Source organism: Oncorhynchus gorbuscha, linkage group LG08 (genome assembly GCF_021184085.1).
Source record: "Oncorhynchus gorbuscha isolate QuinsamMale2020 ecotype Even-year linkage group LG08, OgorEven_v1.0, whole genome shotgun sequence".
Lineage (NCBI taxonomy): Eukaryota > Metazoa > Chordata > Actinopteri > Salmoniformes > Salmonidae > Oncorhynchus > Oncorhynchus gorbuscha.
This window is the reverse complement of record NC_060180.1, coordinates 44,608,011-44,630,670: the sequence shown is the minus strand read 5'-3', so window position 1 is coordinate 44,630,670 and position 22,660 is coordinate 44,608,011. Positions and strand designations below refer to the sequence as shown.

At 42.4% G+C, this 22,660-nt stretch overlaps 1 protein-coding gene across 2 annotated transcripts; it reads right to left on the bottom strand.

Moving 5' to 3' along the window:
- Positions 1 to 91: 91 nt before the first annotated feature.
- LOC124041692 (rho guanine nucleotide exchange factor 18-like) lies at positions 92 to 21,905 on the bottom strand. Of its 2 annotated transcripts, none has more exons than XM_046359576.1 (19): positions 21,785 to 21,905; positions 16,312 to 16,510; positions 15,977 to 16,117; positions 15,680 to 15,801; positions 15,412 to 15,522; positions 14,247 to 14,490; positions 13,782 to 14,036; positions 9,849 to 10,034; positions 8,287 to 8,505; positions 7,894 to 8,018; positions 7,686 to 7,751; positions 5,841 to 5,888; positions 5,485 to 5,667; positions 4,739 to 4,891; positions 4,423 to 4,551; positions 4,111 to 4,308; positions 3,219 to 3,417; positions 1,405 to 1,509; positions 92 to 1,249 (listed from the first exon to the last, which is right to left on the bottom strand). In XM_046359576.1, exons 2-19 carry the CDS (start codon positions 16,412 to 16,414, stop codon positions 1,068 to 1,070), a joined length of 2,769 nt encoding a protein of 922 aa, XP_046215532.1. In that variant the 5' UTR covers positions 16,415 to 16,510; positions 21,785 to 21,905; the 3' UTR covers positions 92 to 1,067. The 2 variants fall into 2 exon arrangements, with proteins under 2 accessions (XP_046215532.1, XP_046215533.1); XM_046359577.1 differs by having other exon boundaries at positions 21,834 to 21,904.
- Positions 21,906 to 22,660: the final 755 nt, after the last annotated feature.

Here is a 22,660-nt window from a genome sequence, read left to right as displayed (position 1 = left end):
AATTATTATAATTTTTTACATGTTTTCACTCATTGAATTCAGGCTGTAACCCAACAAAATGTGGAATAAGTCAAGGGGTATGAATACATTCTGAAGGCCCTGTATATAACGTGTTTTAATTAACTGGAAACTGTGAGCAGCATAATTCACAAATCCTTCCAAACAACCTCCCCCATATTAAAACATCATTCAAAAAGTTTCATTATTAAAACATTATTTACAAGTTACCTTGGTTCCCAGAACATAACCTTGTTACAGTTACACAATGAGCAAAAAGGAAAAACTATTTGCTCCAGTTCAAACTAAAACACAGTGTCCTAACATTTCTGTACATTCACACACACAGGGAAGCTGTGTGGTAAAACTTGACTTACTACAGTCAATTTTGAACATTGATATCGCGTGGTCAGGCCTTCTGCATTCAACAGTCCACCAAGTGCACAAACTGTCATGACACCCATTCCTGTCTCCCTCATGATAGAAACCACAGCAGAATTAGCATCATCTCTTTCCAGTAGTCATTATTATTCAGTGTTAAAATACACCAGAACCCCGTACAGTTATTATTCCCTCTAACAGATAGAATGTATGGAAGTAAATGTAGCTATGACAAATGCGTTATTTTCATTAAGACATTCTGATTTCAAGCAGCAGGTAGACTATATAGATTAGAGTAGTTTCTAATGTGCTCTGAGAATAAAACATACTTGGCACCTCAGATCTGTAAACAAGTTAAAATAATAAACAGCTTCCTAACACCACTGCTCAACATGAATAAGAATCCTTTAAAAGTAAAGACGTGAGTGGTTAGAGACACTTTCTCTTAAACCATGACAGAAACACTCATCAGAACAATATAAATGTCTTTGGAAATTCAACAGGCACTCAAGAAGTACAAGGAATTAGAAAAGCCAAATCAGTCCAAATATTTTTTTTAAATCACATCTTTACTTTGATCAGAACAGACTGCTTTTGAGGGCCAAATAAAATCACTTGTGGACCGGTTTTGGCACACAGGCACCCAGTTGCAGACCCCTGGCATAGGGTTTTGGTCTTACCCTGTGGCCTTACAGGTAGATTACGCGTTCCTTGGTTGGTTTGCTTGCTATGTCTTTTGGGAAGGGTGGAGGATGGGGAGGTTCAGGTGGAAGGAAGTGGCTCTGGCTGTTCATCCTCATGCTGCTGCTAGACAATAGGGTCTGGGAGTGCTTGGCATTGGACAGAGGCACTGGAGGACTAAAGAAACGATCTGAGGAGGGATAGCAACATAGGGTTAACTTACTCATTGTGTGTCTGTACATGCGTGCGCCATGTTAATTTAGATCCTGAGACGTTAAAACATATCTCCAGTCATGGTAATAATCTGATAATGTGTATCTGGAAATCCCGAGGTTCTCGTCTTACCTGTTTGGTAGCTCCTGTGAGGACTCACAGTCCTCTTCCCTCGCAGACTCCCGCCCTCTTTTCTTGTCACTCTGATCGGCACCACCTGAGACATGTCTATAGATGCTGCAGGAAGAAAGACAACTACTCACTCCCTAACATAGAAAATATCAACAGTGGAGGTAAATGTTATAATTTGCTCAAAGATCTGACTTGTGATTGACATCATGATCCCACCAGTGGCGGTTGGTGCTGTTTAAGATGAGGACACAATTTTTTATGAGCATGGCCTTATTTCTATAACAGCATATTGAATGACTGTCATTCGTATCCCATTCACCCAGTTCAATGTAACATCGATAGATTTAGGCTACTACTTGAATTCTCCCTATACCTATGAGGTTGCTTCAACCTAGCTATGAATGAACGTTTACAATGTAGGTGCACAGTTGCAAACGAGTTTCTATTGGACAAATTCAGATATGTTTATCCCTGTTTGGTTCCGTTTAAGAAACGTTTTTCAACAGAATCGGCAGAATGAATACACCCCTGATCACACGCAAACAGTTCACCTTCATAGCTTGTTCAATTGCTTCTCACACCAACCCACTCTCTTCCTCTCACCTTTTCCATTCGCTTGTGGACTTCAATGCACAACACATCAGCTGTCTGTGACCAGGGGGGAAATGTCCAAGCTAAACCTTCATATTATAACCAATACATACAGCCTACATCGTTTTCACCATATTAGCTAAAGTGATGTCCTAGTCAACATAGCTAATAGAATTATGTGTTCGTAAACCCACTACAATCATGCTGTACAGTGTACAGTCAGTAAGCAGTTTAGAAGGTGGGCCCCGGTGGCAATAAATTAGTCAAACCAAAAGCTTACCTTGACTTGGAAGAGTTCAAGTGTTGGACAGTCATAGCCAGCATAGCATCCCTCTCTGTTTGAGCTGGGTGTTTGAGTAGGCTAAACTAGCTAGCTCCATTTGCTCCTCCATTTTTTAAGAAATTAATTTGTTCAAACTGTTCAACTATTGTCATCTTTCTCTCGCAGAGTCAACTACTCACCATATTCTATGCACTGCAGTGTTAGCTAGCTGTAGCGTATGCTTTCAGTACTAGATTCCCTCTCTGATCCTTTGATCGGGTGGACAACATGTCAGTTCATGCAGCAAGAGCTCTGAGGTTGGAGGATGTCCTCCGGAAGTTGTCATAATTTCTGTGTAACAGTGGAGGCTGCTGAGGGGAGGACGGCTCATAATAATAGCTGGAACAGAGTAAATGGAATGGCATAAAACACATGGAAAGGATGTGTTTAATGTATTTAATACCATTCCACTAATTCTGCTCCAGCCATTACCATTAGCCCTTGTCCTCCCCAATTAAGGTGACACCAACCTCCTGTGCTGTGTAAATCTATGGAAGGCTGTTGAGAACCTTGAGCGTCTTTGGTTTTGTATTGAAGTCCGTATACCCAGACTAGGCCGAAGCTAGCTGTCCCCTGGCTACACCATGGTGCTACCCTACAGAGTGCTGTTGAGGCTACTGTAGACCTTCATTGCAAAACAGTGTGTTTCAATCTATTATTTGGCGACATGTGAATATATGTAGTATATGATCACTTTTTTTATGTTTCACTATTTTTATAAAATTCACTGAGGATGGTCCTCCCCTTCCCACTAAGCCCGATGAAGAGCCTTAGTCTTCAATACATTGCTAATAAAAACTATAGGAGCATCTAACCATCCAGTGTGGATAGTTTTATGTGATCATTTCTACCATGTCTGTAATGAAGTATTCCGTTATATTCTACAGTGCTGTGTTCTGACCTGCACTATGCATGCGCTGGTGCGATCCCTTTTTTCTGCTCTTCTCCTTGCCCTTGCTGCTGAGGGTGGCCAGCTTGGTGGGGATCTGCTGCTGCACAGCCCCTGGCTTGTGGACCACCTGGTTGGTGGTGCTGATCAGGTGAATGGGAACCTCCGCTTTAGGGGGCGCAGGGCTGATGCTCTCCCTATGAGGCGGCACCTATAACACAATAATGTAAAGTTAGGAATACTGTAACCTTGTCCCCACGCTATCGCGCACAGTTATTTTTTGAAATGGCGTCCCTTGTGTGCACTTCCGGTAATACCGTATACTCCGGGTGGTACAGAAACTGTATGACGCTATGAAAATCTGAATACCGCCCAACCTTAGTTGTCGGAGATGATTGGTTGGTAGATTAAGTCAATGCATATGCTCTGGGAGTTTCTCCTGCTCTTTCTGTATTGGCTAATGAAGGCCAAGTTTGACACGTTAGTCCACCAGACTCGCATTTGGGCGGAAGTGTCTGGGAACGAGATTATGAATACTGGGAACTACTGGGAAACGAGTTACAACACACAGCTACGGGGATCAAACTCGTAAGAGTGTTGTATCGAGTGTACCATCTGATAGGGAACTTTGTCACTTTTCATGGAAATGCATTTTGTGAGGTCAGCATACAAAATATCAATACACTACAACAAATAGAATACAAAAACGCTGGAAGATGAACACACATTCACATAGTCCTGTGAATAGGGTTTGCAAAGTACCGTTAACTTTTCCAAAATATTACACAAATCTTCCTATTTCTAGAATTTGGGGAAAGTTGCCGGAATTTGTCAACCCTATCTGTAGTTGGTATACTGTCCATCCATGGAGTCTAGCTCAAGTTACGTCCTAGCTATGTCTCACCTCTGGGGGTGGCTCCAGGAAAGCTGTGGCTAGAGAGAGGCTAGGTTGGATGTGGACCTTAGAGGCTGGCATGGGGGTCACGTCACCTCCCGTGGTCCAACCACCAATCAGGTCCCCTCGGAACGACTGGGAGAGGTCCCCTCGGAAGGAAGCAGAGTGGGGGAGGTCCCCTCGAAACGACTGGGAGTGGGGGACAGCCTGAGAAGAAGAAGAGAATGACCAGGTGACCTAAAAATCAATGTAAATAAATGCATAATTAACCTCCCTCTCACTATTGGTCCTCAGTCCTTAACGACCACACCACCTCCTCACCTGCTGAGTGTTGAAGTTAAAACTCCCAGGTTTGGCAATGGTCTTGTTCTTCTTCAACTTCATCTGTAAATCCAGGCGTTCCTTCTGTTTCTCCACAGTCCTTGTAGACTCTCTCAGCCTCTCCAGATCCTGTTGGTAAGGTAAGTCACACGAACAATGGAAACATGCCAGCAGCACTCACTTGGATAAAATTGGCAATTGATGCTTTGTGTTAAAAAAAAAAAACTCTTAATAGACCATATTACATTTTGGTCATTTAGCAGACCACCATTGTTATATTGTAACACTGTATAATGTAACAAAACAAAGCAGAAACCTGTTGGTAGGTTTCTCTCCATCTCTCCAGCTCCCCCCTCTCCTCTGCTAGCTTCCCCTTCAGTCTCCTACACTCCTCCTCTCTGTGTCTTAGCTCTGCCTCCAGGACCTGCGCCTGCAACTGGTGGCACGCCTGCTCCTCTTCCCAGCGAGCCTGAGAATGAGATGGATCAAATAGCAATGAGAGAAAAGTGAGATAGATAAGCAGGGGTGTCAAACTCATTACATGGAGGCCTGAGTTTCTGCTGGAGCAACTAGAAAACCAGGCGAGGAAAGTTCCTAAGTAAATCAGTGATCAATCAAGTACAAGGGAGAAGCAAAAACCATGCAGACACTCTACTCTGCCCTCCATGGAACGAGTTTGACACCTGTGAGGCAGAGAGATGAGATAGATATCATAGATAAAACACAATAGATAGAGGATTAATCGAGATAAAAATAAAGACACAGGAAATTCATCCAGCAGGTGTAACCGTGTAACAAGATTGTATGTATACATATACAACATGGCTATATTTTGGTAAAAGCTGAAAGACGTAATAACTGATACAGTGTCTGCAGTTTAAAGCTCTATTCTAGCTACCTGTTCCTGATGGTGTCTCTCTCCATTTCTCTAACATAATAAACCATTTTCTACCTCAGGAGTTGAAACTGTGTTCTAGTCTGTGCTGTCTGCAGTTTGTGGAAGTTGGCCACCTCCTCTCTCTCCATTTCTACAATGTAATAATCGGTGTTCTAGTTCAATACCTGTTCTTGTCTGTGCTGTGTCTGCAGCTTGTGGAAGTTGGCCATCTCCTCTCTCTGTTTCTCCATGTTACGTTGTTTCTCCTGCTCCAGGAGCACATTTCCACGAGGACGGCCCGGATGCTCACGCTCTGACAGCGAGGCACGCTGCAACTCAATGTGGCTGTCCTGCAGGGACACGATGGCCTACGGGGACAGGCAGGGAACAAACTTAACACCAGGAGGCAGAGGACAAACTTCAGACCAGGGGACGGTCAGGGGACACAGTTAAAACCGATATATATATATATAGTAAGAGAAGACCGGTCAATCGTAGCAACTGTCTGTAGAATGTAAAGAATAGATACAGTATGTCTTACCAGCAGACTGTAGAGTTTCTGTGAGAGCAGTAGCACTCTATCAAAGAACTGGGGAGAGAGAGATAGAAATAAGGTTGTGTAGCAGCTTTCGAATAGCTGTGAGAAAACCAATTGCAAGATTTGAGATTCACACAAGAATCCAAACAAATAACTGCAAGGTAAACAAAAGGTTCCAGTATTCCAGGTATACAAATTAGATCAAGGTAAACCATTTGCCATAACGCGTAGGCCTCACTTCCTGTTTCTATATACCCAATATGTGAATATCCGGGCGGGCCCACCCATACTTACAACTAATTGAGGATAGAGGGAGTAATTGGCCTATTAGAATTCAAATAATAGAGCATAACCAAAGTAATGCATAAACCACAGAGTGCCGTGAAAAATAATATGCCCCCTTTCTGATTTTCTCTTTTTTTTTTTGACACCGAATGTTATTAGATCTTTGACCAAAACCTGATGTTGGATAACGGGAACCTGAGTGAACAAATAACACAACATTTTGATAAAGTTATACAATACCCAATGCCCCTGTGTGAAAAAAGAAATGGCCCCTTACAATCATTAACTGGTTGTGTCATCTTTAGCTGCAATGACTGCAACCAAACACTTCGTAGAGTTGTTGATCATACGTCGCTGTGGAGGAATTTTGGCCCCCTCTTCTTACTTTAACTTAGAAATATTTGTGGGTTTTCATGCATGAACTGCTCATTTCAGGTTCTGCCACAACATTTAAAATCAGGTTTAGGTCTGGACTTTGACTAGGCCATTCTAAAACTTTACATTTGTAGATTTTCAGCCATTCTGATGTAGAGTTGCTTCTGTGTTTTGGATCATTGTCTTGCTCCATGACCCAGCTTCAGCTCACGGATGGATAGCCTGACATTCTCCTTTAGAATTCTCTAATACAGGCCTCCCGAGTGGCGCAGCGGTCTAAGGTGTCACTACAGACCCGGGTTCGATCCCAGGAGGTGTCACAACCTGCCGTGATCGGAATCCCATAGGGCTACACAGAGTTGGCCCAGCGTCGTCTGGGTTAGGGGAGGGTTTCGCTCTAGCGACTATGTGGCGGGCCGGGCGCCTGCAGGCTGACTTCGGTCGTCAGTTGAACGGTGTATCCTCCGACACAATGGTGCTGTTAAGAAGCGAAGTGTGGCGGGTCATGTTTCAGAGGACACATAACTCGACCTTTGCCTCCCAAGACCGTTGGGGAGTTGCAGCGATTGAGACAAGATCAAAATTTGAGAAGAAAAATACAATTCTATAATACAGAGCAGAAATCATGGTTCTTTCAATGATGGCAAGTCGTCCAGGTCCCGAGGTGGTAAAGCATCCCCAAACCATCACACTACCACCGCCATGCTTGACCGTTGGTATGAGGTTCTTACTGTGGAATGCAGCTTTTGGTTTTCGTCCGACATAACGGGACCCATGTCGTCTAAAAAGTCGACTCAAGTTGGCCAAAAAGCACCTGGATGATTGTCAAGAATGTTCTATGGACAGATGTGTCAAAAGTGGAACGTTGTCATGTCTCTCGAAAACTAAACAGGGCATTCCAGGTTACCTTTATTTAATATTAGGATTTGATCTGAAAACATTCAGTGTCAAAAATATACAAAAATAGAGAAAATCAGAAAGGGGGTAAATCCTTTTTCACAGCACTGTAAATACATTAAATGATCCTTAAATATAAATATTATCTAATAGACAAATATTTGCATAACAAATAAAATACAAAAACTGGCTCCAACAGGTTAGCACAATAAAAAAAAGTGTGACTGCAGATATTCATGAACCTAAACATCAAGATATGTTCAGACTTCAGAGTCATCTAGCAACACTAACCTCAGCTTCAGGAAAGGATGGATTTGGGCATGGAGAAGTCCAGTATGATGCTGGTGCCTCATCAGCCTGTAATCACAATACCATGAATCAGACGAACTGAACCAGTCAATACCTCCCTCCCTGAGGAGAGAACAATAGCACACTTGTAGGAGGGAACAAGTGCCCACTTGGAAGTGAAAGGGAGAGAATGGGACAGCCACTCACTCACCGACATTTCCAGACTCTCTGACTGGTCAAGGTCCTGTAGCTGGGGGTCAGAGTTTGAATGCTGACCTCTGTCTAGAGGTTGTACCGCCACACTGCCTGGCCGTTCTCCCGCCTGTATATTACCATCTGGAAAACATGCAAAGCAAATGTTGAACAAATAACGTTCAACTGTGTTCCAATTAAAATATTGGATTTATGAGATAAGAGGAATGATACAGTATGACCAGATATTAATATGAACAGTGTTATAATAAGCGAAAGGGAATACCTAATGCATTCAACTGAAATGTGTCTTTTGCATTTAACCCAATCCCTCTGAATCAGAGAGGAGTAGGGGTAAATCCAGCAACCATAGTCCATCTATATGAGTTTGTAGACTGAGCGGTATACTTACTCTTCATAAGGGGTATGGGATTGCAGACATAGCCCCCTAAGGTTTCGGCTCTCCTGAGTGCGGCTAGGTTCCGCAGCCCCCCAAGGCCTAGCCCCCCTCGAAGGAGCCGTAGATCTTCGGGTCTCAAACTGTATCCCCGTGATCCCAGGAAGTCCTCTGTAGGGGGGTAGGGGTCTCTCAGAGTCACACCGGACAGGAGAAGGTTCTGCAGATTCTCCACTGATGAGAGAAGAAGAATAAACTAAAAGCTGATTATCTGACTGATAAGCTGACATTGGATTACCATGGTGGGTCAATAAGTATTCACAATTCAAGTTGGAAGTTTACATACACTTGGGTGGGAGTCATTAAATCTAGTTTTTCAACCACTCCACACATTTCTTGTTAACAATCTATAGTTTTGGCAAGTCAGTTAGGACATTTACTTTATGCATGACACAGGTAATTTTTTCAACAATTGTTTACAGACAGATTATTTCACTTATAATTCCAGTGGGTCGGAAGTTTACATACAAAGTTCACGGTGCCTTTAAACAGCTTAGAAAATTCCAGAAAATGATGTCATGCCTTTAGAAGCTTTTGATAAGCTAATTGACATCATTTCAGTCAATTGGAGGTGTACCTGTGGATGTAAAAATCAAAAGGGAAAATCAAAAGAAATCAGCCAAGACCGCCGAAAAGACATAAGGAAGGAGACGCTCCACGGGGGTGGCAGCATTATGTTGTGGGGTGCTTTGCTGCAGGAGGGACTGGTGCACTTCACAAAATAGATGGCATCATGAGGAAGGAAATGTATGTGGATATATTGAAGCAACATCTCAAGACATCAGTCAGGAAATTAAAGCTTGGTCGCAAATGGGTCTTCCAAATGGACAATGACCCCAAGCATACTTCCAAAGTTGTGGCAAAATGGCTTAAGGACAACAAAATCAAGGTATTTGAGTGGCCATCACAAAGCCCTGACCTCAATCTCATAGAAAAGTCATGGGCAGAACTGAAAAAGCGTGTGCGAGCAAGGAGGCCTACAAACCTGACTCGGTTACACCAGCTTTGTCAGGAGGAATGGGCCAACCTTCATCCAATTTATTGTGGGAATTATGGAAGGCTACGTTTGTCACAATTTAAAGGCAATGCTACCAAATACTAATTGAGTGCATGTACACTTCTGACCAACTGGGAATGTGATGAAAGGTATAAAAGCTGAAATAAATCATTCTCTACTATTATTCTGACATTTCACATTCTTTAAATAAATTGGTGATCTTAACTGACATAAAACAGGGAATTTTTACTAGGATTAAATGTCAGGAATTGTGAAAAACTGAGTGTAAATGTATTTGGCTAAGGTGTATGTAAACTTCCGACTTCAACTGTATATCAGATTTACTAAAGAAAAGGGTTAAGTTCCCTATTACCAGATCCTATCAGACCTGGCAGGAGTAACAAGGCCAGCCTATCAGAGGTGACAGTGGAGCTATTACAATATTGCTTTAACCTATCAAATCCTCTCAGATCTCCACAATTGCATTAGGTCTAGGGGTGGATTTGTCATACAAACTTACACTCAGTGATGGCCCCCTTGAGCAGTGTCTCCCCCTGCTGGGGGTCTAAGTCGTCACTGCGGAACAGCAGACGAGAGTGATGAGCTACATCTTCCAGCCCTGTTACAGCCTCCGCCATGTCAGCAAACATACGCAGCTTCTCTGTCAGGCTCTGCATGATCTGGGCATCCTTCATACATAGACTCCCTGGAGACACACAGATTCTATGGTCAGAAAAAAACAGACCTACAGATACACACACATATATATTCCATATGACCTGACAATGGGAGTTGCGGGCAGCTGTTGAGGACATTTTGAAGCGCTCTGGTAGAGCTGGTATGGGTAGCGTCTTTTACCTTGGAAGTCTCTGAGACTGGTTTAGCGTGGCCTCCTCCTGTTCACTGTACAGCTGCTCCTCCACCGTGTGCGTGGCCAAAGAGCTCTATTTTCATGTCATCCAACAAATCTAAATGCCTGGAGTTGTCACTTGGATGCCAAATGGCATTGGAACTTGGATTGGAACCAGTGTTATGTTCCGGTGACATGAAAATAGAGCTCTTTGGCCACGCACACCAGTGGTGGGTTTGGCATCAAAATAAGGATGCATGAACATAAATAAACCCCACACTGGCCAATTCCCTTAGCAATTCGAGTTTCAGCCAATGAGCTTCAGCCCCTCGCTATTTGAGTGACAGCTAGTAAGATGCACACACAGAGCGAGAGCAATGACTTGGTGCACATATAGTGAGCTTCAAAAGTACTGGGACAGTGACACATTTGTTTTAGCTCTGTACTCCAGCACTTTGGAATTATACAATGACTATGGGGTTAAAGTGTAGACTGTCAGTTTTAATTTGAGGGGATTTTAATCCATATGGGGTCAACGGTTTAGAAATTACAGCACTTTTTGTAAATAGTCCCCCCATTTTAGTGGACCAAAAGTATTGGGACAAATTCCTGTGTATTAAAGTAATAAAAAGTTTAGTATTTCGGTCCCATATTCATAGCACACAATGACTAGATCAAGGATGGATGCATTTGCTGTTTGTTTTGGTTGTGTTTCAGATTAAGCACAATATAAAAGGAATGATTCATAATGTATTGTGTCATTTGGGAGTCACCTTTTTGTAAATAAGAATAGAATGTTTCTAAACACTCCTACATTAATGTGGATGCTACCATGATTACGGATAATCCTGAATGAATTGTGAAAATGATGAGCGAGAAAGTTAGATGCAGAAATATCAAACCCCCAAGACATGCTTTTGAGGGGGTATGATATTTGTGCGTCTGTCTCTCATCATTATTCACACTTCATGTAAGATGATCCGTAATCACGGGAGTCCCCGTACTAATGTAGGAGTGTTTAGAAACATATTCTATTTTTATTTACAATAAAAGTGACTCCAAAATGACAATACATTATGAATCATTCATTTATATTGGGCACAAAACACAACAAAAACAAACAAAACCAACACAGAAACACAACCAAAACAAAACAGCAAATGCATCCAACAAATTTGTAGCCACAAGCTAGATGTAGTGATTGCGTGCTTTGAATATGGGACTAAATGCTTAACCCTTTACGACTTTAATACACATACAAGTGAATATGTCCCAATACCTTTAGTCCCCTAAAATGGGGGAACTATGTACAAAAAGTGCTGTAATTTCTAAAGGGTTCACCCGATATGGATGAAGATACCCTCAAATTAAAGCTGACAGTCTGCACTTTAACCTCGTTTTCATTGTGACATTTCAAATCCAAAATGCTAGAGTACAGTCGTGGCCAAATGTTTTGAGAATCACACAAATATTAATTTCCACAAATTTTGCTGCTTCAGTGTCTTTAGATATTTTTTTCAGATGTTACTATGGAATACTGAAGTATAATTACAAGCATTTCATAAGTATCTTTACTGACACTGTCTTTACTGTCTTTACTGGCCTTTACTGACAATTACTTGAAGTTGATGCAAAGAGTCAATATTTGCAGTGTTGACCTTTCTTTTTCAAGACCTCTGGGCCACACACTGATGGCAGCCCATTCTTGCATAATCAATGCTTGGAGTTTGTCAGAATTTATGGGTTTTTGTTTGTCCACTTGCCTCTTGAGGATTGACCACAAGTTCTCAAAGGGATTAAGGTCTGGGGAGTTTCCTGGCCATGGACCCAAAATATCAATGTTTTGTTCCCCGAGCCACTTGGTTATCACTTTTGCCTTATGGCAAGGTGCTCCACCATGCTGAAAAAGTCATTGTTTGTCACCAAATTGTTCCTGGATGGTTGGGAGAAGTTGCTCCCGGAGGATGTGTTACTACCATTCTTTATTCATGGCTGTGTTCTTAGGCAAAATTGTCAGTGAGCCCACTCCCTTGGCTAAGAAGCAACCCCACACATAAATGGTCTTTTTGGATGTCATAAGGTGAATGCACCAATTTGTAAGTCGCTCTGGATAAGAGCGTCTGCTAAATGATTTAAATGTAAATGTCTCAGAATGCTTTACTGTTGGCATGACACAGGACTGATGGTAGCTCTCACCTCGTCTTCTCCGGACAAGCTTTTTTCTGGATGCCCCAAACAATCAGAAAGGGGATTCAGAGAAAATTACTTTACCCAAGTCCTCAGCAGCCCAATCCCTCTACCTTCTGTCTTATCTGGAGAGAAGTGGCATCCTTGCTGCCCTTCTTGACACCAGGCCATCCTCCAAACGTCTTCGCCTCACTGTGCATGCAGATGCACTCACACCTGCCTGCTGCCATTCCTGATCAAGCTCTGTACTGGTGGTGCCCCGATCCCGCAGCTGAATCAACTTTAGCAGACGGTCCTGGCGCTTGCTGGACTTTCTTGGGTGCCCTGAATCCTTCTTCACCACAATTGAATCGCTCTCCTTTAAGTTCTTGGTGGTCCGATAAATGGTTGATTTAGATGCAATCTTACTGGCAGCAATATCCTTGCCTGTGAAGCCCTTTTTTTGTGCAAAGCAATGATGATGGCACGTGTTTCCTTGCAGGTAACCATGGTTGACAGAGGAAGAACAATGATTCGAAGCACCACCCTCCTTTTGAAGCTTCCAGTCTGTTATTCGAACTCAATCAGCATGACTGAGTGATCTCCAGCCTTGACCTCGTCAACACTCACACCCGTGTTAACGAGAGAATCACTGACATGATGTCAGCTGGTCTTTTTGTGGCAGGGCTGAAATGCAGTGGAAATGTTTTTGGGGTATTCAGTTCATTTGCATGGCAAATAGGGACATTGCAATTAATTGCAATTCATCTGATCACTCTTCATAACATTCTGGAGTATATGCAAATTGACATCATACAAACTGAGGCAGCAGACTGAAAATTCATATTTGTGTCATTCTCAAAACTTTTGGCCACGACTGTAAAGAGCCAAAACAACAAATGTGTCACTGGCCCAATACTTCACTGTAACTGTACACTTTTGGCTCGTGGACGCTACTTTCAGAACTACTGGCTAAAAAGCATACAAAAATACCAGAGAATATCTTTAAGGTCAACTCATAAACTTTACCCAGTACCAGGTCATTTTAGCCTGGTGGCCTCTGCCAGGAGGCTGAAACTTGGCCGAAAGCAGATCTTCCAGCAAGACAATAACCCCAAATAAGTGGTTAATTGACCACAAAATCAACATTATGCATTGGCCATCTCAGTCTCCGGACTTGAACCACGGTGAAAACCTGTGTTTGGGTAGTCCACAAGCGCAGATGAAGGATATTAAGGATCTGGAAAGATTCCGAAAAGAGGGATGCCAATAATTTTGACCCCAATTTTTTTGAGAGAAAAAATGTTACATGTAAAAAATTGTTTTTTGCATACAATATAGCTCCATATCTGTATTATTTATTTGATACGTTTTTTTTGCTGATCTTTATCAAGGATGCCAATAATTTTGGATTTGACTATTTCTTTTAAAAATCACCTTTCAGCCATCTGTTGGCTGCCTGACAGTTGACAGTTCCCTCATGGAGCAGGTTTCGGGACCCCACTGCCAGGTCCTCTCTCTTGAACACCCTTCCATCCTTCAGCCTGCCGCGGGAATGAGGTTCCAAACTGCTGCCTATGTCTCTCAACCAAGAGGCCCTCTCATAGTCATGGACCTGAGAGTCCACAGCAGAGATGGTCTCTCTGATCAGAACCAGAGCTTGGGCCAGGGCATCGTGCTCCTCACTGTCAGCTGATGGGAGAAGATGGGATGAGAGTAGAGGATTTGGTTCATTCCAATTAAATTCAGTCAATTCAGGAAGTAAAATCTAATTTAATTTGTGAACAGCGCAGTTATCAAGCATGCTGGGCCTGGGGACTGATAGTGCAAAGAGATATGCATCCTTGCCCAGCTGAGCCCACCTTAAAGGCATTCAGTTACTTAACGGAGTCTGTTAATTACCATCAGTGTTCTGTAGAATGCGTTCGACCAGAAAGGGGTACTTTGCGAGCCGCTGAGTCACTAACAGAATACATTCTGGGACTCCATACTGCCGCACGATGGACAACCGACCGATTTTCGTAATCAAGTTCTGGAACTTCTTGTTGTTCTGTAGCTGTTCTTTGTAGAAGCTGACAGCATCTGTGTGGTGACTGCAGCAGTCTCCATAGCTCTCCTTCATCCTCTCTCCCATCTCACCTGAAAACTACACCACCACATCATCATGATAATGATCAGGTAAACAACAAGCATCAGGTATGACAAAGGGATAGTACAGAGAGAGTCATGATTTCTTGAGAATGCTTTCTCAGAATCAAAGAGAGAGAGGGGGGCTATCTAGTTGATGGCTCCTGCCGGTTTGTGTTACAGTGTAATGGTTCCTACATGTCTGTTTCCATGACTGTATATATGAATGGACCAAGCCATCGGTCACGTGAAACCATTCCTATGTGAAGACTCAATAGCGCATTGAAGCCAAATTAAGTTGGTTAAGATGGTGTCTCATGGAGACAACATGCGCAGTTTGAGCTACTCCAGGAAGTGAAGTTGCAGGCTAGCTAAGTGCTGCCCATTCACATTCATTAAATCAAGATGAGGGCGGCCATTAGCATCAAAAATAACTTATTCTGTGTGCGATTTTAAAATAAGTGGTTCGAAGATAAACATCTGGTGTATTAGAAGCAATTATTGGTACTTTGATTGTCTTCAATATTTTCACGAAGATTGCCATTTTATCCATTCACTAAAATTGGTGATCATGTTTTTTTGCTAACAATGCCTGTAGTACCGGGGTCAGCCTTCAACTTCCATGGCTTAAATGAGAGGTGGTAGGCATTTTCCCCTGGTCTGTGTGACTGTGTAATGGTTCCTACCCGTCTGTGTGACAGTGTAATGGTTTCTACATGGTTGATGAGTATGTCTCCCAACTGTGTGACTGTGTAATGGTTCCTACCCGTCTGTGTAATGGTTCCTACCTGGTTGATGAGTATGTCTCCCAACTGTGTGACTGTGTAATGGTTTCTACCAGTCTGTGTAATGGTTCCTACCTGGTTGATGAGTATGTCTCCCAACTGTGTGACTGTGTAATGGTTCCTACCTGTCTGTGTAAGGGTGTAATGGTTCCTACCTGGTTGATGAGTATAGCTCCCAGCTGTGTGACTGTGTAGTGATTCTGTCTGTCGCGGCAGTCTCTAAGACACCACAGGAAGTGTTGGTGGATGTGCAGAAGGCTGTCCATCTGATGGAAGAGTAAAGGAAAGGATTGCTGTACATGTAATACACCTATTGGTTTTAAGCAGGAGATGAAGTCACTGGAGGGAACATCCAGTCCAGCTTATGCTCCTTCATCTGAAGGCTCTGTCTCCGATCTCTCTCCCCATCTCTCCGTGTGTTACCTGAGGGAACATCCTGTCCAGCCTAGTCTCCTCCATCTGTAGGTTGCGTCTCAGCTCATACTGGTACACACTCAGCAGCAGCTTTAAGGTCCGCATGTGGTGCACCTCAGTCTGGATCAACTCTGACACACACACACACACACACACACACACACACACACACACACACACACACACACACAATTATTATGGTTATAAAGTTAGTACCATCGTCATTATTATTACTGTTATAAAGTAATATCAACACCCAAATCAGTTCTTTAATGATAAGATCAGCTACCCTAGCTATAGTATTACCATAGATGACATCTTGTCTCTTTATAGCATCTTTGTGTAGCCGCTTTATGTACTGCTGGTCCACAGAGACACTCCAGGACTCTCCCTCAAGGTCCTGAGCATCAGCCTCCAACTCCGCTAGCAGTGCACTGTAGTGGCCATCTACACACACACACACACACACACACACACACACACACACACACACACACACACACACACAGCTAAATGGACATCTAGACACACTCAAAACAAAGTGTCACAATAACACACAACAAACATAAGGCAGGTACAATAACACATACAGGACTAACTACTGCAACTACTGTAGCGTAGCTGACTGCCTGATCCTGTACCTTCTAAGTTGATGATGTCGGTGCTGGACGAGGAGAGAGACAAAGATTCCTCAGGAGGAGGGGGTCGAGGAGAAAGTCCTCGGACAGCATCCAGGTCATCCATGTGTTACAGTATGTGGGGGTTAAAGGTCAGGATGATGGGACCAAGGCCATGGGGAGGCCATGGGACCCTGGGGGATGGAACCTGTATACAGGATTGCTGGATGGAGGGAGGAGAGAGAATGCATTTGTATTACATTGTGTTTTGTTATTTAATTGCTCATTTGTAAAGCTAATGAGAAATAACCTGGCCAGGTCACAATACCGCATACGGTTCTGGAAGTTTGGTTTCATGTAAAGACAGTGTTTTGTTTGTTGTGGCCTACTATAATTTTAGATGTTTAAACTGATTTTAGATTAGATACACAAAAAAAATTGTGGACACCCCTTCAAATTAGTGGATTCGGCCATTTCAGCCACACCGGGCACACCGCCATGCAATCTCCATAGACAAACATTGACAGTAGAATTGCCCAGACTGAAGAGCACAGTGACTTTTAACGTGGCACCGTCATAGGATGCAACCTTTCCAACAAGACAGTTCATCCAATTTCTGCCATGCTAGAGCTGCCATGGTCAACCGTAAGAGCTATTATTTTGAAGTGGAAACATCAAGGAGCAATAACGGCTCAGCCACAAAGTGGTAGGCCACACAAGCTCACAGAACGGGACCGCCAAATGCTGAAGCGTGTAGCGCTTGCAACACTCACTACAGAGTTCCAAAATGATTCTGGAAGAAACATCAGCACAATAACATTTACATTTACATTTACATTTAAGTCATTTAGCAGACGCTCTTATCCAGAGCGACTTACAAATTGGTGCATTCACCTTATGACATCCAGTGGAACAACCACTTTACAATAGTGCATCTAAATATTTTAAGGGGGGGGGGGGTGAGAAGGATTACTTTATCCTATCCTAGGTATTCCTTAAAGAGGTGGGGTTTCAGGTGTCTCCGGAAGGTGGTGATTGACTCCGCTGTCCTGGCGTCGTGAGGGAGTTTGTTCCACCATTGGGGAGCCAGAGCAGCGAACAGTTTTGACTGAGCTGAGCGGGAACTGTACTTCCTCAGTGGTAGGGAGGCGAGCAGGCCAGAGGTGGATGAACGCAGTGCCCTTATTTGGGTGTAGGGCCTGATCAGAGCCTGGAGGTACTGAGGTGCCGTTCCCCTCACAGCTCCGTAGGCAAGCACCATGGTCTTGTAACTGTTCGTTGGGAACTTCAAGAAATGGGTTTCCATGGCCGAGCAGCCGCACACAAGCCTAAGATCACCATGCGCAATGCCAAGCATTGGCTGGAGTAGCGTAAAGCTCGCCACCATTTTACTCTGGAGCAGTGGAAACGCGTTCTCTTTGAGTGATGAATCACGCTTCACCATCTGGCAGTCCGACGGACTAATCTAGGTTTGGTGGATGCCAGGAGAATCCTACCTGCCCAAACACATAGTATCAACTGTAAAGTTTGGTGGAGGAGTAGTAGCTCTGGGGCTGCCCCATAGTTCCAGTGAAGGGAAATCTTAAGGCTAGAGCACACAATGACATTCTGGACTATTTCTACCGTTCCTTGAAACGATCAAAAGCCTGAAAATACCCCAGACAAGAAGAGAGGATTAGATTGTGTTGAATCCTGACAGACTATTTTCTATTACAGAACAGAAACAAAGCCTGTGGTGTGGAAAGGAAAGAAAGCTGGTTTGACACACTTACAGCACCACAGCCCTAGTCAGACGAGCTCACTGACAACACACATGGCAAGGGCGAGGGACGGAGAGGGAGAATTCACACAACACAAGAGAGCAGGGGGCAATTCCATGATCAAGAACTTGCACCGAGATTTTTTTATTAAAAAGTATGCCAAACAAAAAACATTGATTTCAAAGTTTAACAACCCATACAACTCTATACACAATGAATCCTTTTAACAATTTATACTGAATTTCAGTAACATCTCCCTCAGTGTTTTGTGTCCACGTTTTTCGAATTAGGATTCCACGATGTCTGCAGAAAGAATGGGATATCAGCTATGGCATGATACATTGACTTTGAAAAAAATATTTTTTGGTTATTGAACTACAGTAAGTGAAGAGGATTTATGCCCAGTAACAGAATTGGGGTAATCAAATCTGAAGTAATCCTAGTCATCTATGTTTCACAAGTTTTCAGTGGTGTAAAGTACTTAAGTAAAAATACTTTAAAGTACTACTTAAGTCCTTTTTGGGGGTAACTTTTACTTCACTATATTCCTGAAGAAAATTATATACATTTCCTCCATACTCGTTACATTTTGAATGCTTAGCAGGACAGGAAAATTGTCTAATTCACAGACTTATCAAGAGAACATCCCTGGTCATCCCTACTGCCTCTGATCTGGCGGACTCACTAAACACACATGCTTCGTTTGTGAATTATGTCTGAGTGTTGGAGTGTACCCCTGGCTATCTGTAAATTATGTCAGTGTTGTTGTGTGACCCTGGCTATCTGTAAATGAAGTCTCAGTGTTGGAGTGTTCCCCTGTTCCCCTGGCTAAAAAACAAGAAAATGGTGCCACCTGGTTTACTTTATGTAAGGAATTTGAAATGATTTATAATTTTGATACTTAAGTATATTTAAAACCAAATACTTTTATTGAAGTCGTATTTTACTGGGTAATGTTTACTTTTACTTGAGTCATTTTCTATTAAGGTATATATTATTATTTACTTATACTCAAGTATGACAAATTGGGTACTTTTTCCACCACTGCAAGTTTGGACATCAAAGTACAGCACAGTAGATCACAGTACAGTAGAGTAGAGCACAATACATTAGTGAATTCAGCTCAGTGTGCTCTACTGTACTGTACTGAACTATACTCTCCTTTTCTTTATTGTACTGTACTGTACTGTGCTGTGCTATCCAAGTGCGAACGCAACTGTGGTTTGTGACAACTAGGATTTCCCATTGTAACAAATTCAATTGCAGAAATTCCGTTACCGATTTCTTTTTTTAGAAATCCAGTTACTGATTTGGTAACGGAATTGAGTTTTAATCACTTAATTAATACATAAAATTGATATCAGTAAAAACACAAATTGATAGGTCTATCTTTATTTGTTACTTCTGTGTATGTTCATTATCCTCCCTCTTCATGAGGGAGAAATAAAAAATATCTTTAAGATGTCTTTTTTGGTAACGGAATTGAGGCACAAGGCAATATTTCTTAAACTTACAAGAGGCAAACATTTTCTCCAAAACTAAACATTAAAAAGTGTTAATATAACTTGTCAAGGGTCTTCAACATCATTGTTTTTTGATGCATTTCTAAAAACGTAAGACTTTTTCTGGTACTGTAGATGTTTTTTAAGACCCCTTTTACAGCCCTTTTAGGATGTAAAAAAAAAATACATTAATGCCCACATAAAAAAAGAAAAAAAAGTCTCTTCGCTTTAATTTGAGACCCAATTTGACATGCTCCTACGAACTTGATTGATGTTCATTAGTATCATAGCATAGACCTAACGGTCACAGTTGTGAACTGACCCCATCAACTAAATTGCATTGAAATAAAATATGCTATCAACTTCATGAAGCCTTCATTGATCCTTTATAAGGAATAAATATAGTAATAAAAAAACATTCATAAGCATATGTCATGCTAAAAAGGATGGAGAAATGGTTATGCCCCATGTAAAATGTCATTACACCATCAGTATGTATGGGCCTCAGAGCAAGTTTGGTCTTATATGTCCAACCACTGTAGCTCAAAGATCTCGCTCTACTGGGTGGGTGGACACACACCAGTGACAGCCTAGTGACACCAAGGCTGGCCGAAACACACAGACAGGAGTGTGTGCCTTAGAGGAAAGTAACCCACTGGCTGCATGTGTGTGTGTGAATGTGTGTGGCTTAGTTCACACAGCTGGGTACTAAAGACACAGTTCACACACCCTTCTGTCGCTACAGTCTCTGGCTCACGTGTTAAGTGCACAACAGACAGGACACAGCTTCCTCCTACAGTACACTACACACAGAGAGTCAAGAAGAGGCACCCTATTCCCTACATGGTGCACTACTTTTGATCAGGGCCCATACAAGTAATGCACTACATAGGGAATAGGGTGTCATTTAGGAATGTAAGTTTTACACTTCCCCATACTGACCAGGGAGGAAAGGGGAGGAGGGGAGAGGGGGTGTGGAGTGTGAAATACAGGTCAGCCAAGTATCCCGGCAGGTGAACGCAGTGCCAATAGATTAACACTTTCTCTACTTTCAATGCATTCTCCCAGAAAAAAATTATGTAAACGAATGTAATGCAAAATAAAAAATGTGCGTAAATGGCATTTATATTTCACTACAACATTGACTGCCTGTAAAACATTAGTCAGTACACTGCCACTAGCAAATGTTCAACATTCTCCCTTCATGATGTCCACAGGGTAGGGGCCTTGACACACTGTTTACTCATTAACAGGAAATAGCTAAACGTATATTTCTCTCCCTTTTGCTCTCTCGCTCTGTGCGTGCCTTTGTGGACTGTGGAGGTGAATTCTCATGGCGAGAGTGTAAATCCTTGGGTTGGGGGAAAATGATGTGAGTGGTGTGTGAGTGAGTGAGAGAGCTCCAGCACAGCTAGCTAGGCCTACTTATAATCATGTGACCTACTCCCATCAGGGGTTCTGCATGAACAAACTGAAAAATACAGAATACAACCTCACTAATGGCTGGGCTGGGCTGGCCTGGCCTGGTCTGCCCCCCCCCCCCAAAAACACACACATCATATAGGTAGCTTGCTCAACAGTGTCCCATGTTTAGTTTCTATCTGAGAGGTGATAGTGACACCTGTCAGATCTTCTAACAGGGTCCATGATGATCTGGCTTTCTAATGTAATGTACTGTTTTAAACACTGCCACTGAGGCTTAGAACCTTTTCACTCCCTAACAGGGAATAGTCCCGAGTGTGAATGGCAGGTGTTCATTTCAGTAGTGGCGAGAAATGTGTAGATAAATAGGTACAAGTGGGTGTCTGTTAACGTTTACACTTTGATGTCTTGGAGAGAGATGGATATTAAAAATCTTAGTTTGACAACAGATAACATCCAAGTGACTTGAATGACTTTCAACAGCTTATTTTGAGCAAATATTGCATTGGTGTATGAATTTAAGTTCGAAGGCTACAAGGCATATGTTTGTAAAGCATGTTTGTAAAGCATTTCATTTCAGTACGTCAAATACATGTCGGTAGAATTTTCGAAAAGTTATTTCAAGTTAAAATGACTGGGATCATTACAATTTAACGTTTTTATGGCGACCCAACCAACCTAGCAACATTCTTTTGCCAGGTCCACATAGGCTCTAACACCTGACCTGACTAAGTCAACAAGAAGTATTTCATTTCCCCGTGAAATAAAATTATAAAATACGACATCAACCCGATAGTCTCGATAAATTCTTACCCCACCCTCGAACTAACTCCAGCGCAAACTGTAGTAAAAATGTTGTTACTTTGTATCAGCTGCTAAGGATCCCCGATAGCATCGACAGCGTTTGCGTGTACGATCCTGTGCCGTTTCCTACATAGAGATAGATAGAGGACACTTTCTATCTGTGCCTTTATAGCGTCTGTAATTTTCTTCTTCACGATTGGCGGATCCTTCCTGATTGCCTGGTTGGACATGGCTCCAACAGGGTCACCACGAGAGTTCAGCCAATGAAGTTGCAAGTCCCACCGAGCTGACAACATGAAATAGGTGAAAACCCTTTTGGCAACTAGATGCCTCTATCATTCTTTATGTTATCGTACCTTCTCAATGCATTCTGGGAGCCGTTCGTTTAATAGTTAAACGCAACCAGAGAAAGAGGCAAAGCTGGAGGGTTATTCTGCCCTCGAAAATAAGACCACGAAGTGAGGAATCTTTGTATGGAGGTTAATGAGTGTCGAATTTGGCCAATAAAACATGTAATTGCTAATTTGCTACATATAAGGTATATTTGATCAAATATAAGTTTCATAATGGTTAGGTTGCTACCAGTGGCGATTTTAGCATGTACATTTTGGTGAGGCAATCTCAACATATATATTTTTTAATGCATGCCAGCAAAGCCACTACACACAACACTAAACAATACATTCATTGGACTATAACGGTGACAAACGGTGCCCACAAACTGCTAGGACCTACTTTCTTTTCATCACCATGGAGTGAATCCATACCACCGCCATACCTGGCTATCAACATAGCCTTCTCTGGCATCGAAACAGTGCATTCAGACTAATTTACTGCATTTTTAAAAACATGGCTGACTTGCTTAAAAACCAAAAAAAATGTTTT

Coding starts and splice junctions, on each gene's coding strand:
- LOC124041692 (XM_046359576.1), bottom strand. CDS start 16,414: ATGGATGACCTGGATGCTGTCCGAGGACTTTCTCCTCGACCCCCTCCT. Junction 14,491..15,411: donor GAGCTATACTCATCAACCAG/GTAGGAACCATT, acceptor GTGGTGGTGTAG/TTTTCAGGTGAGATGGGAGA. Junction 4,552..4,738: donor GGAGAGAAACCTACCAACAG/GTTTCTGCTTTG, acceptor CCTTACCAACAG/GATCTGGAGAGGCTGAGAGA.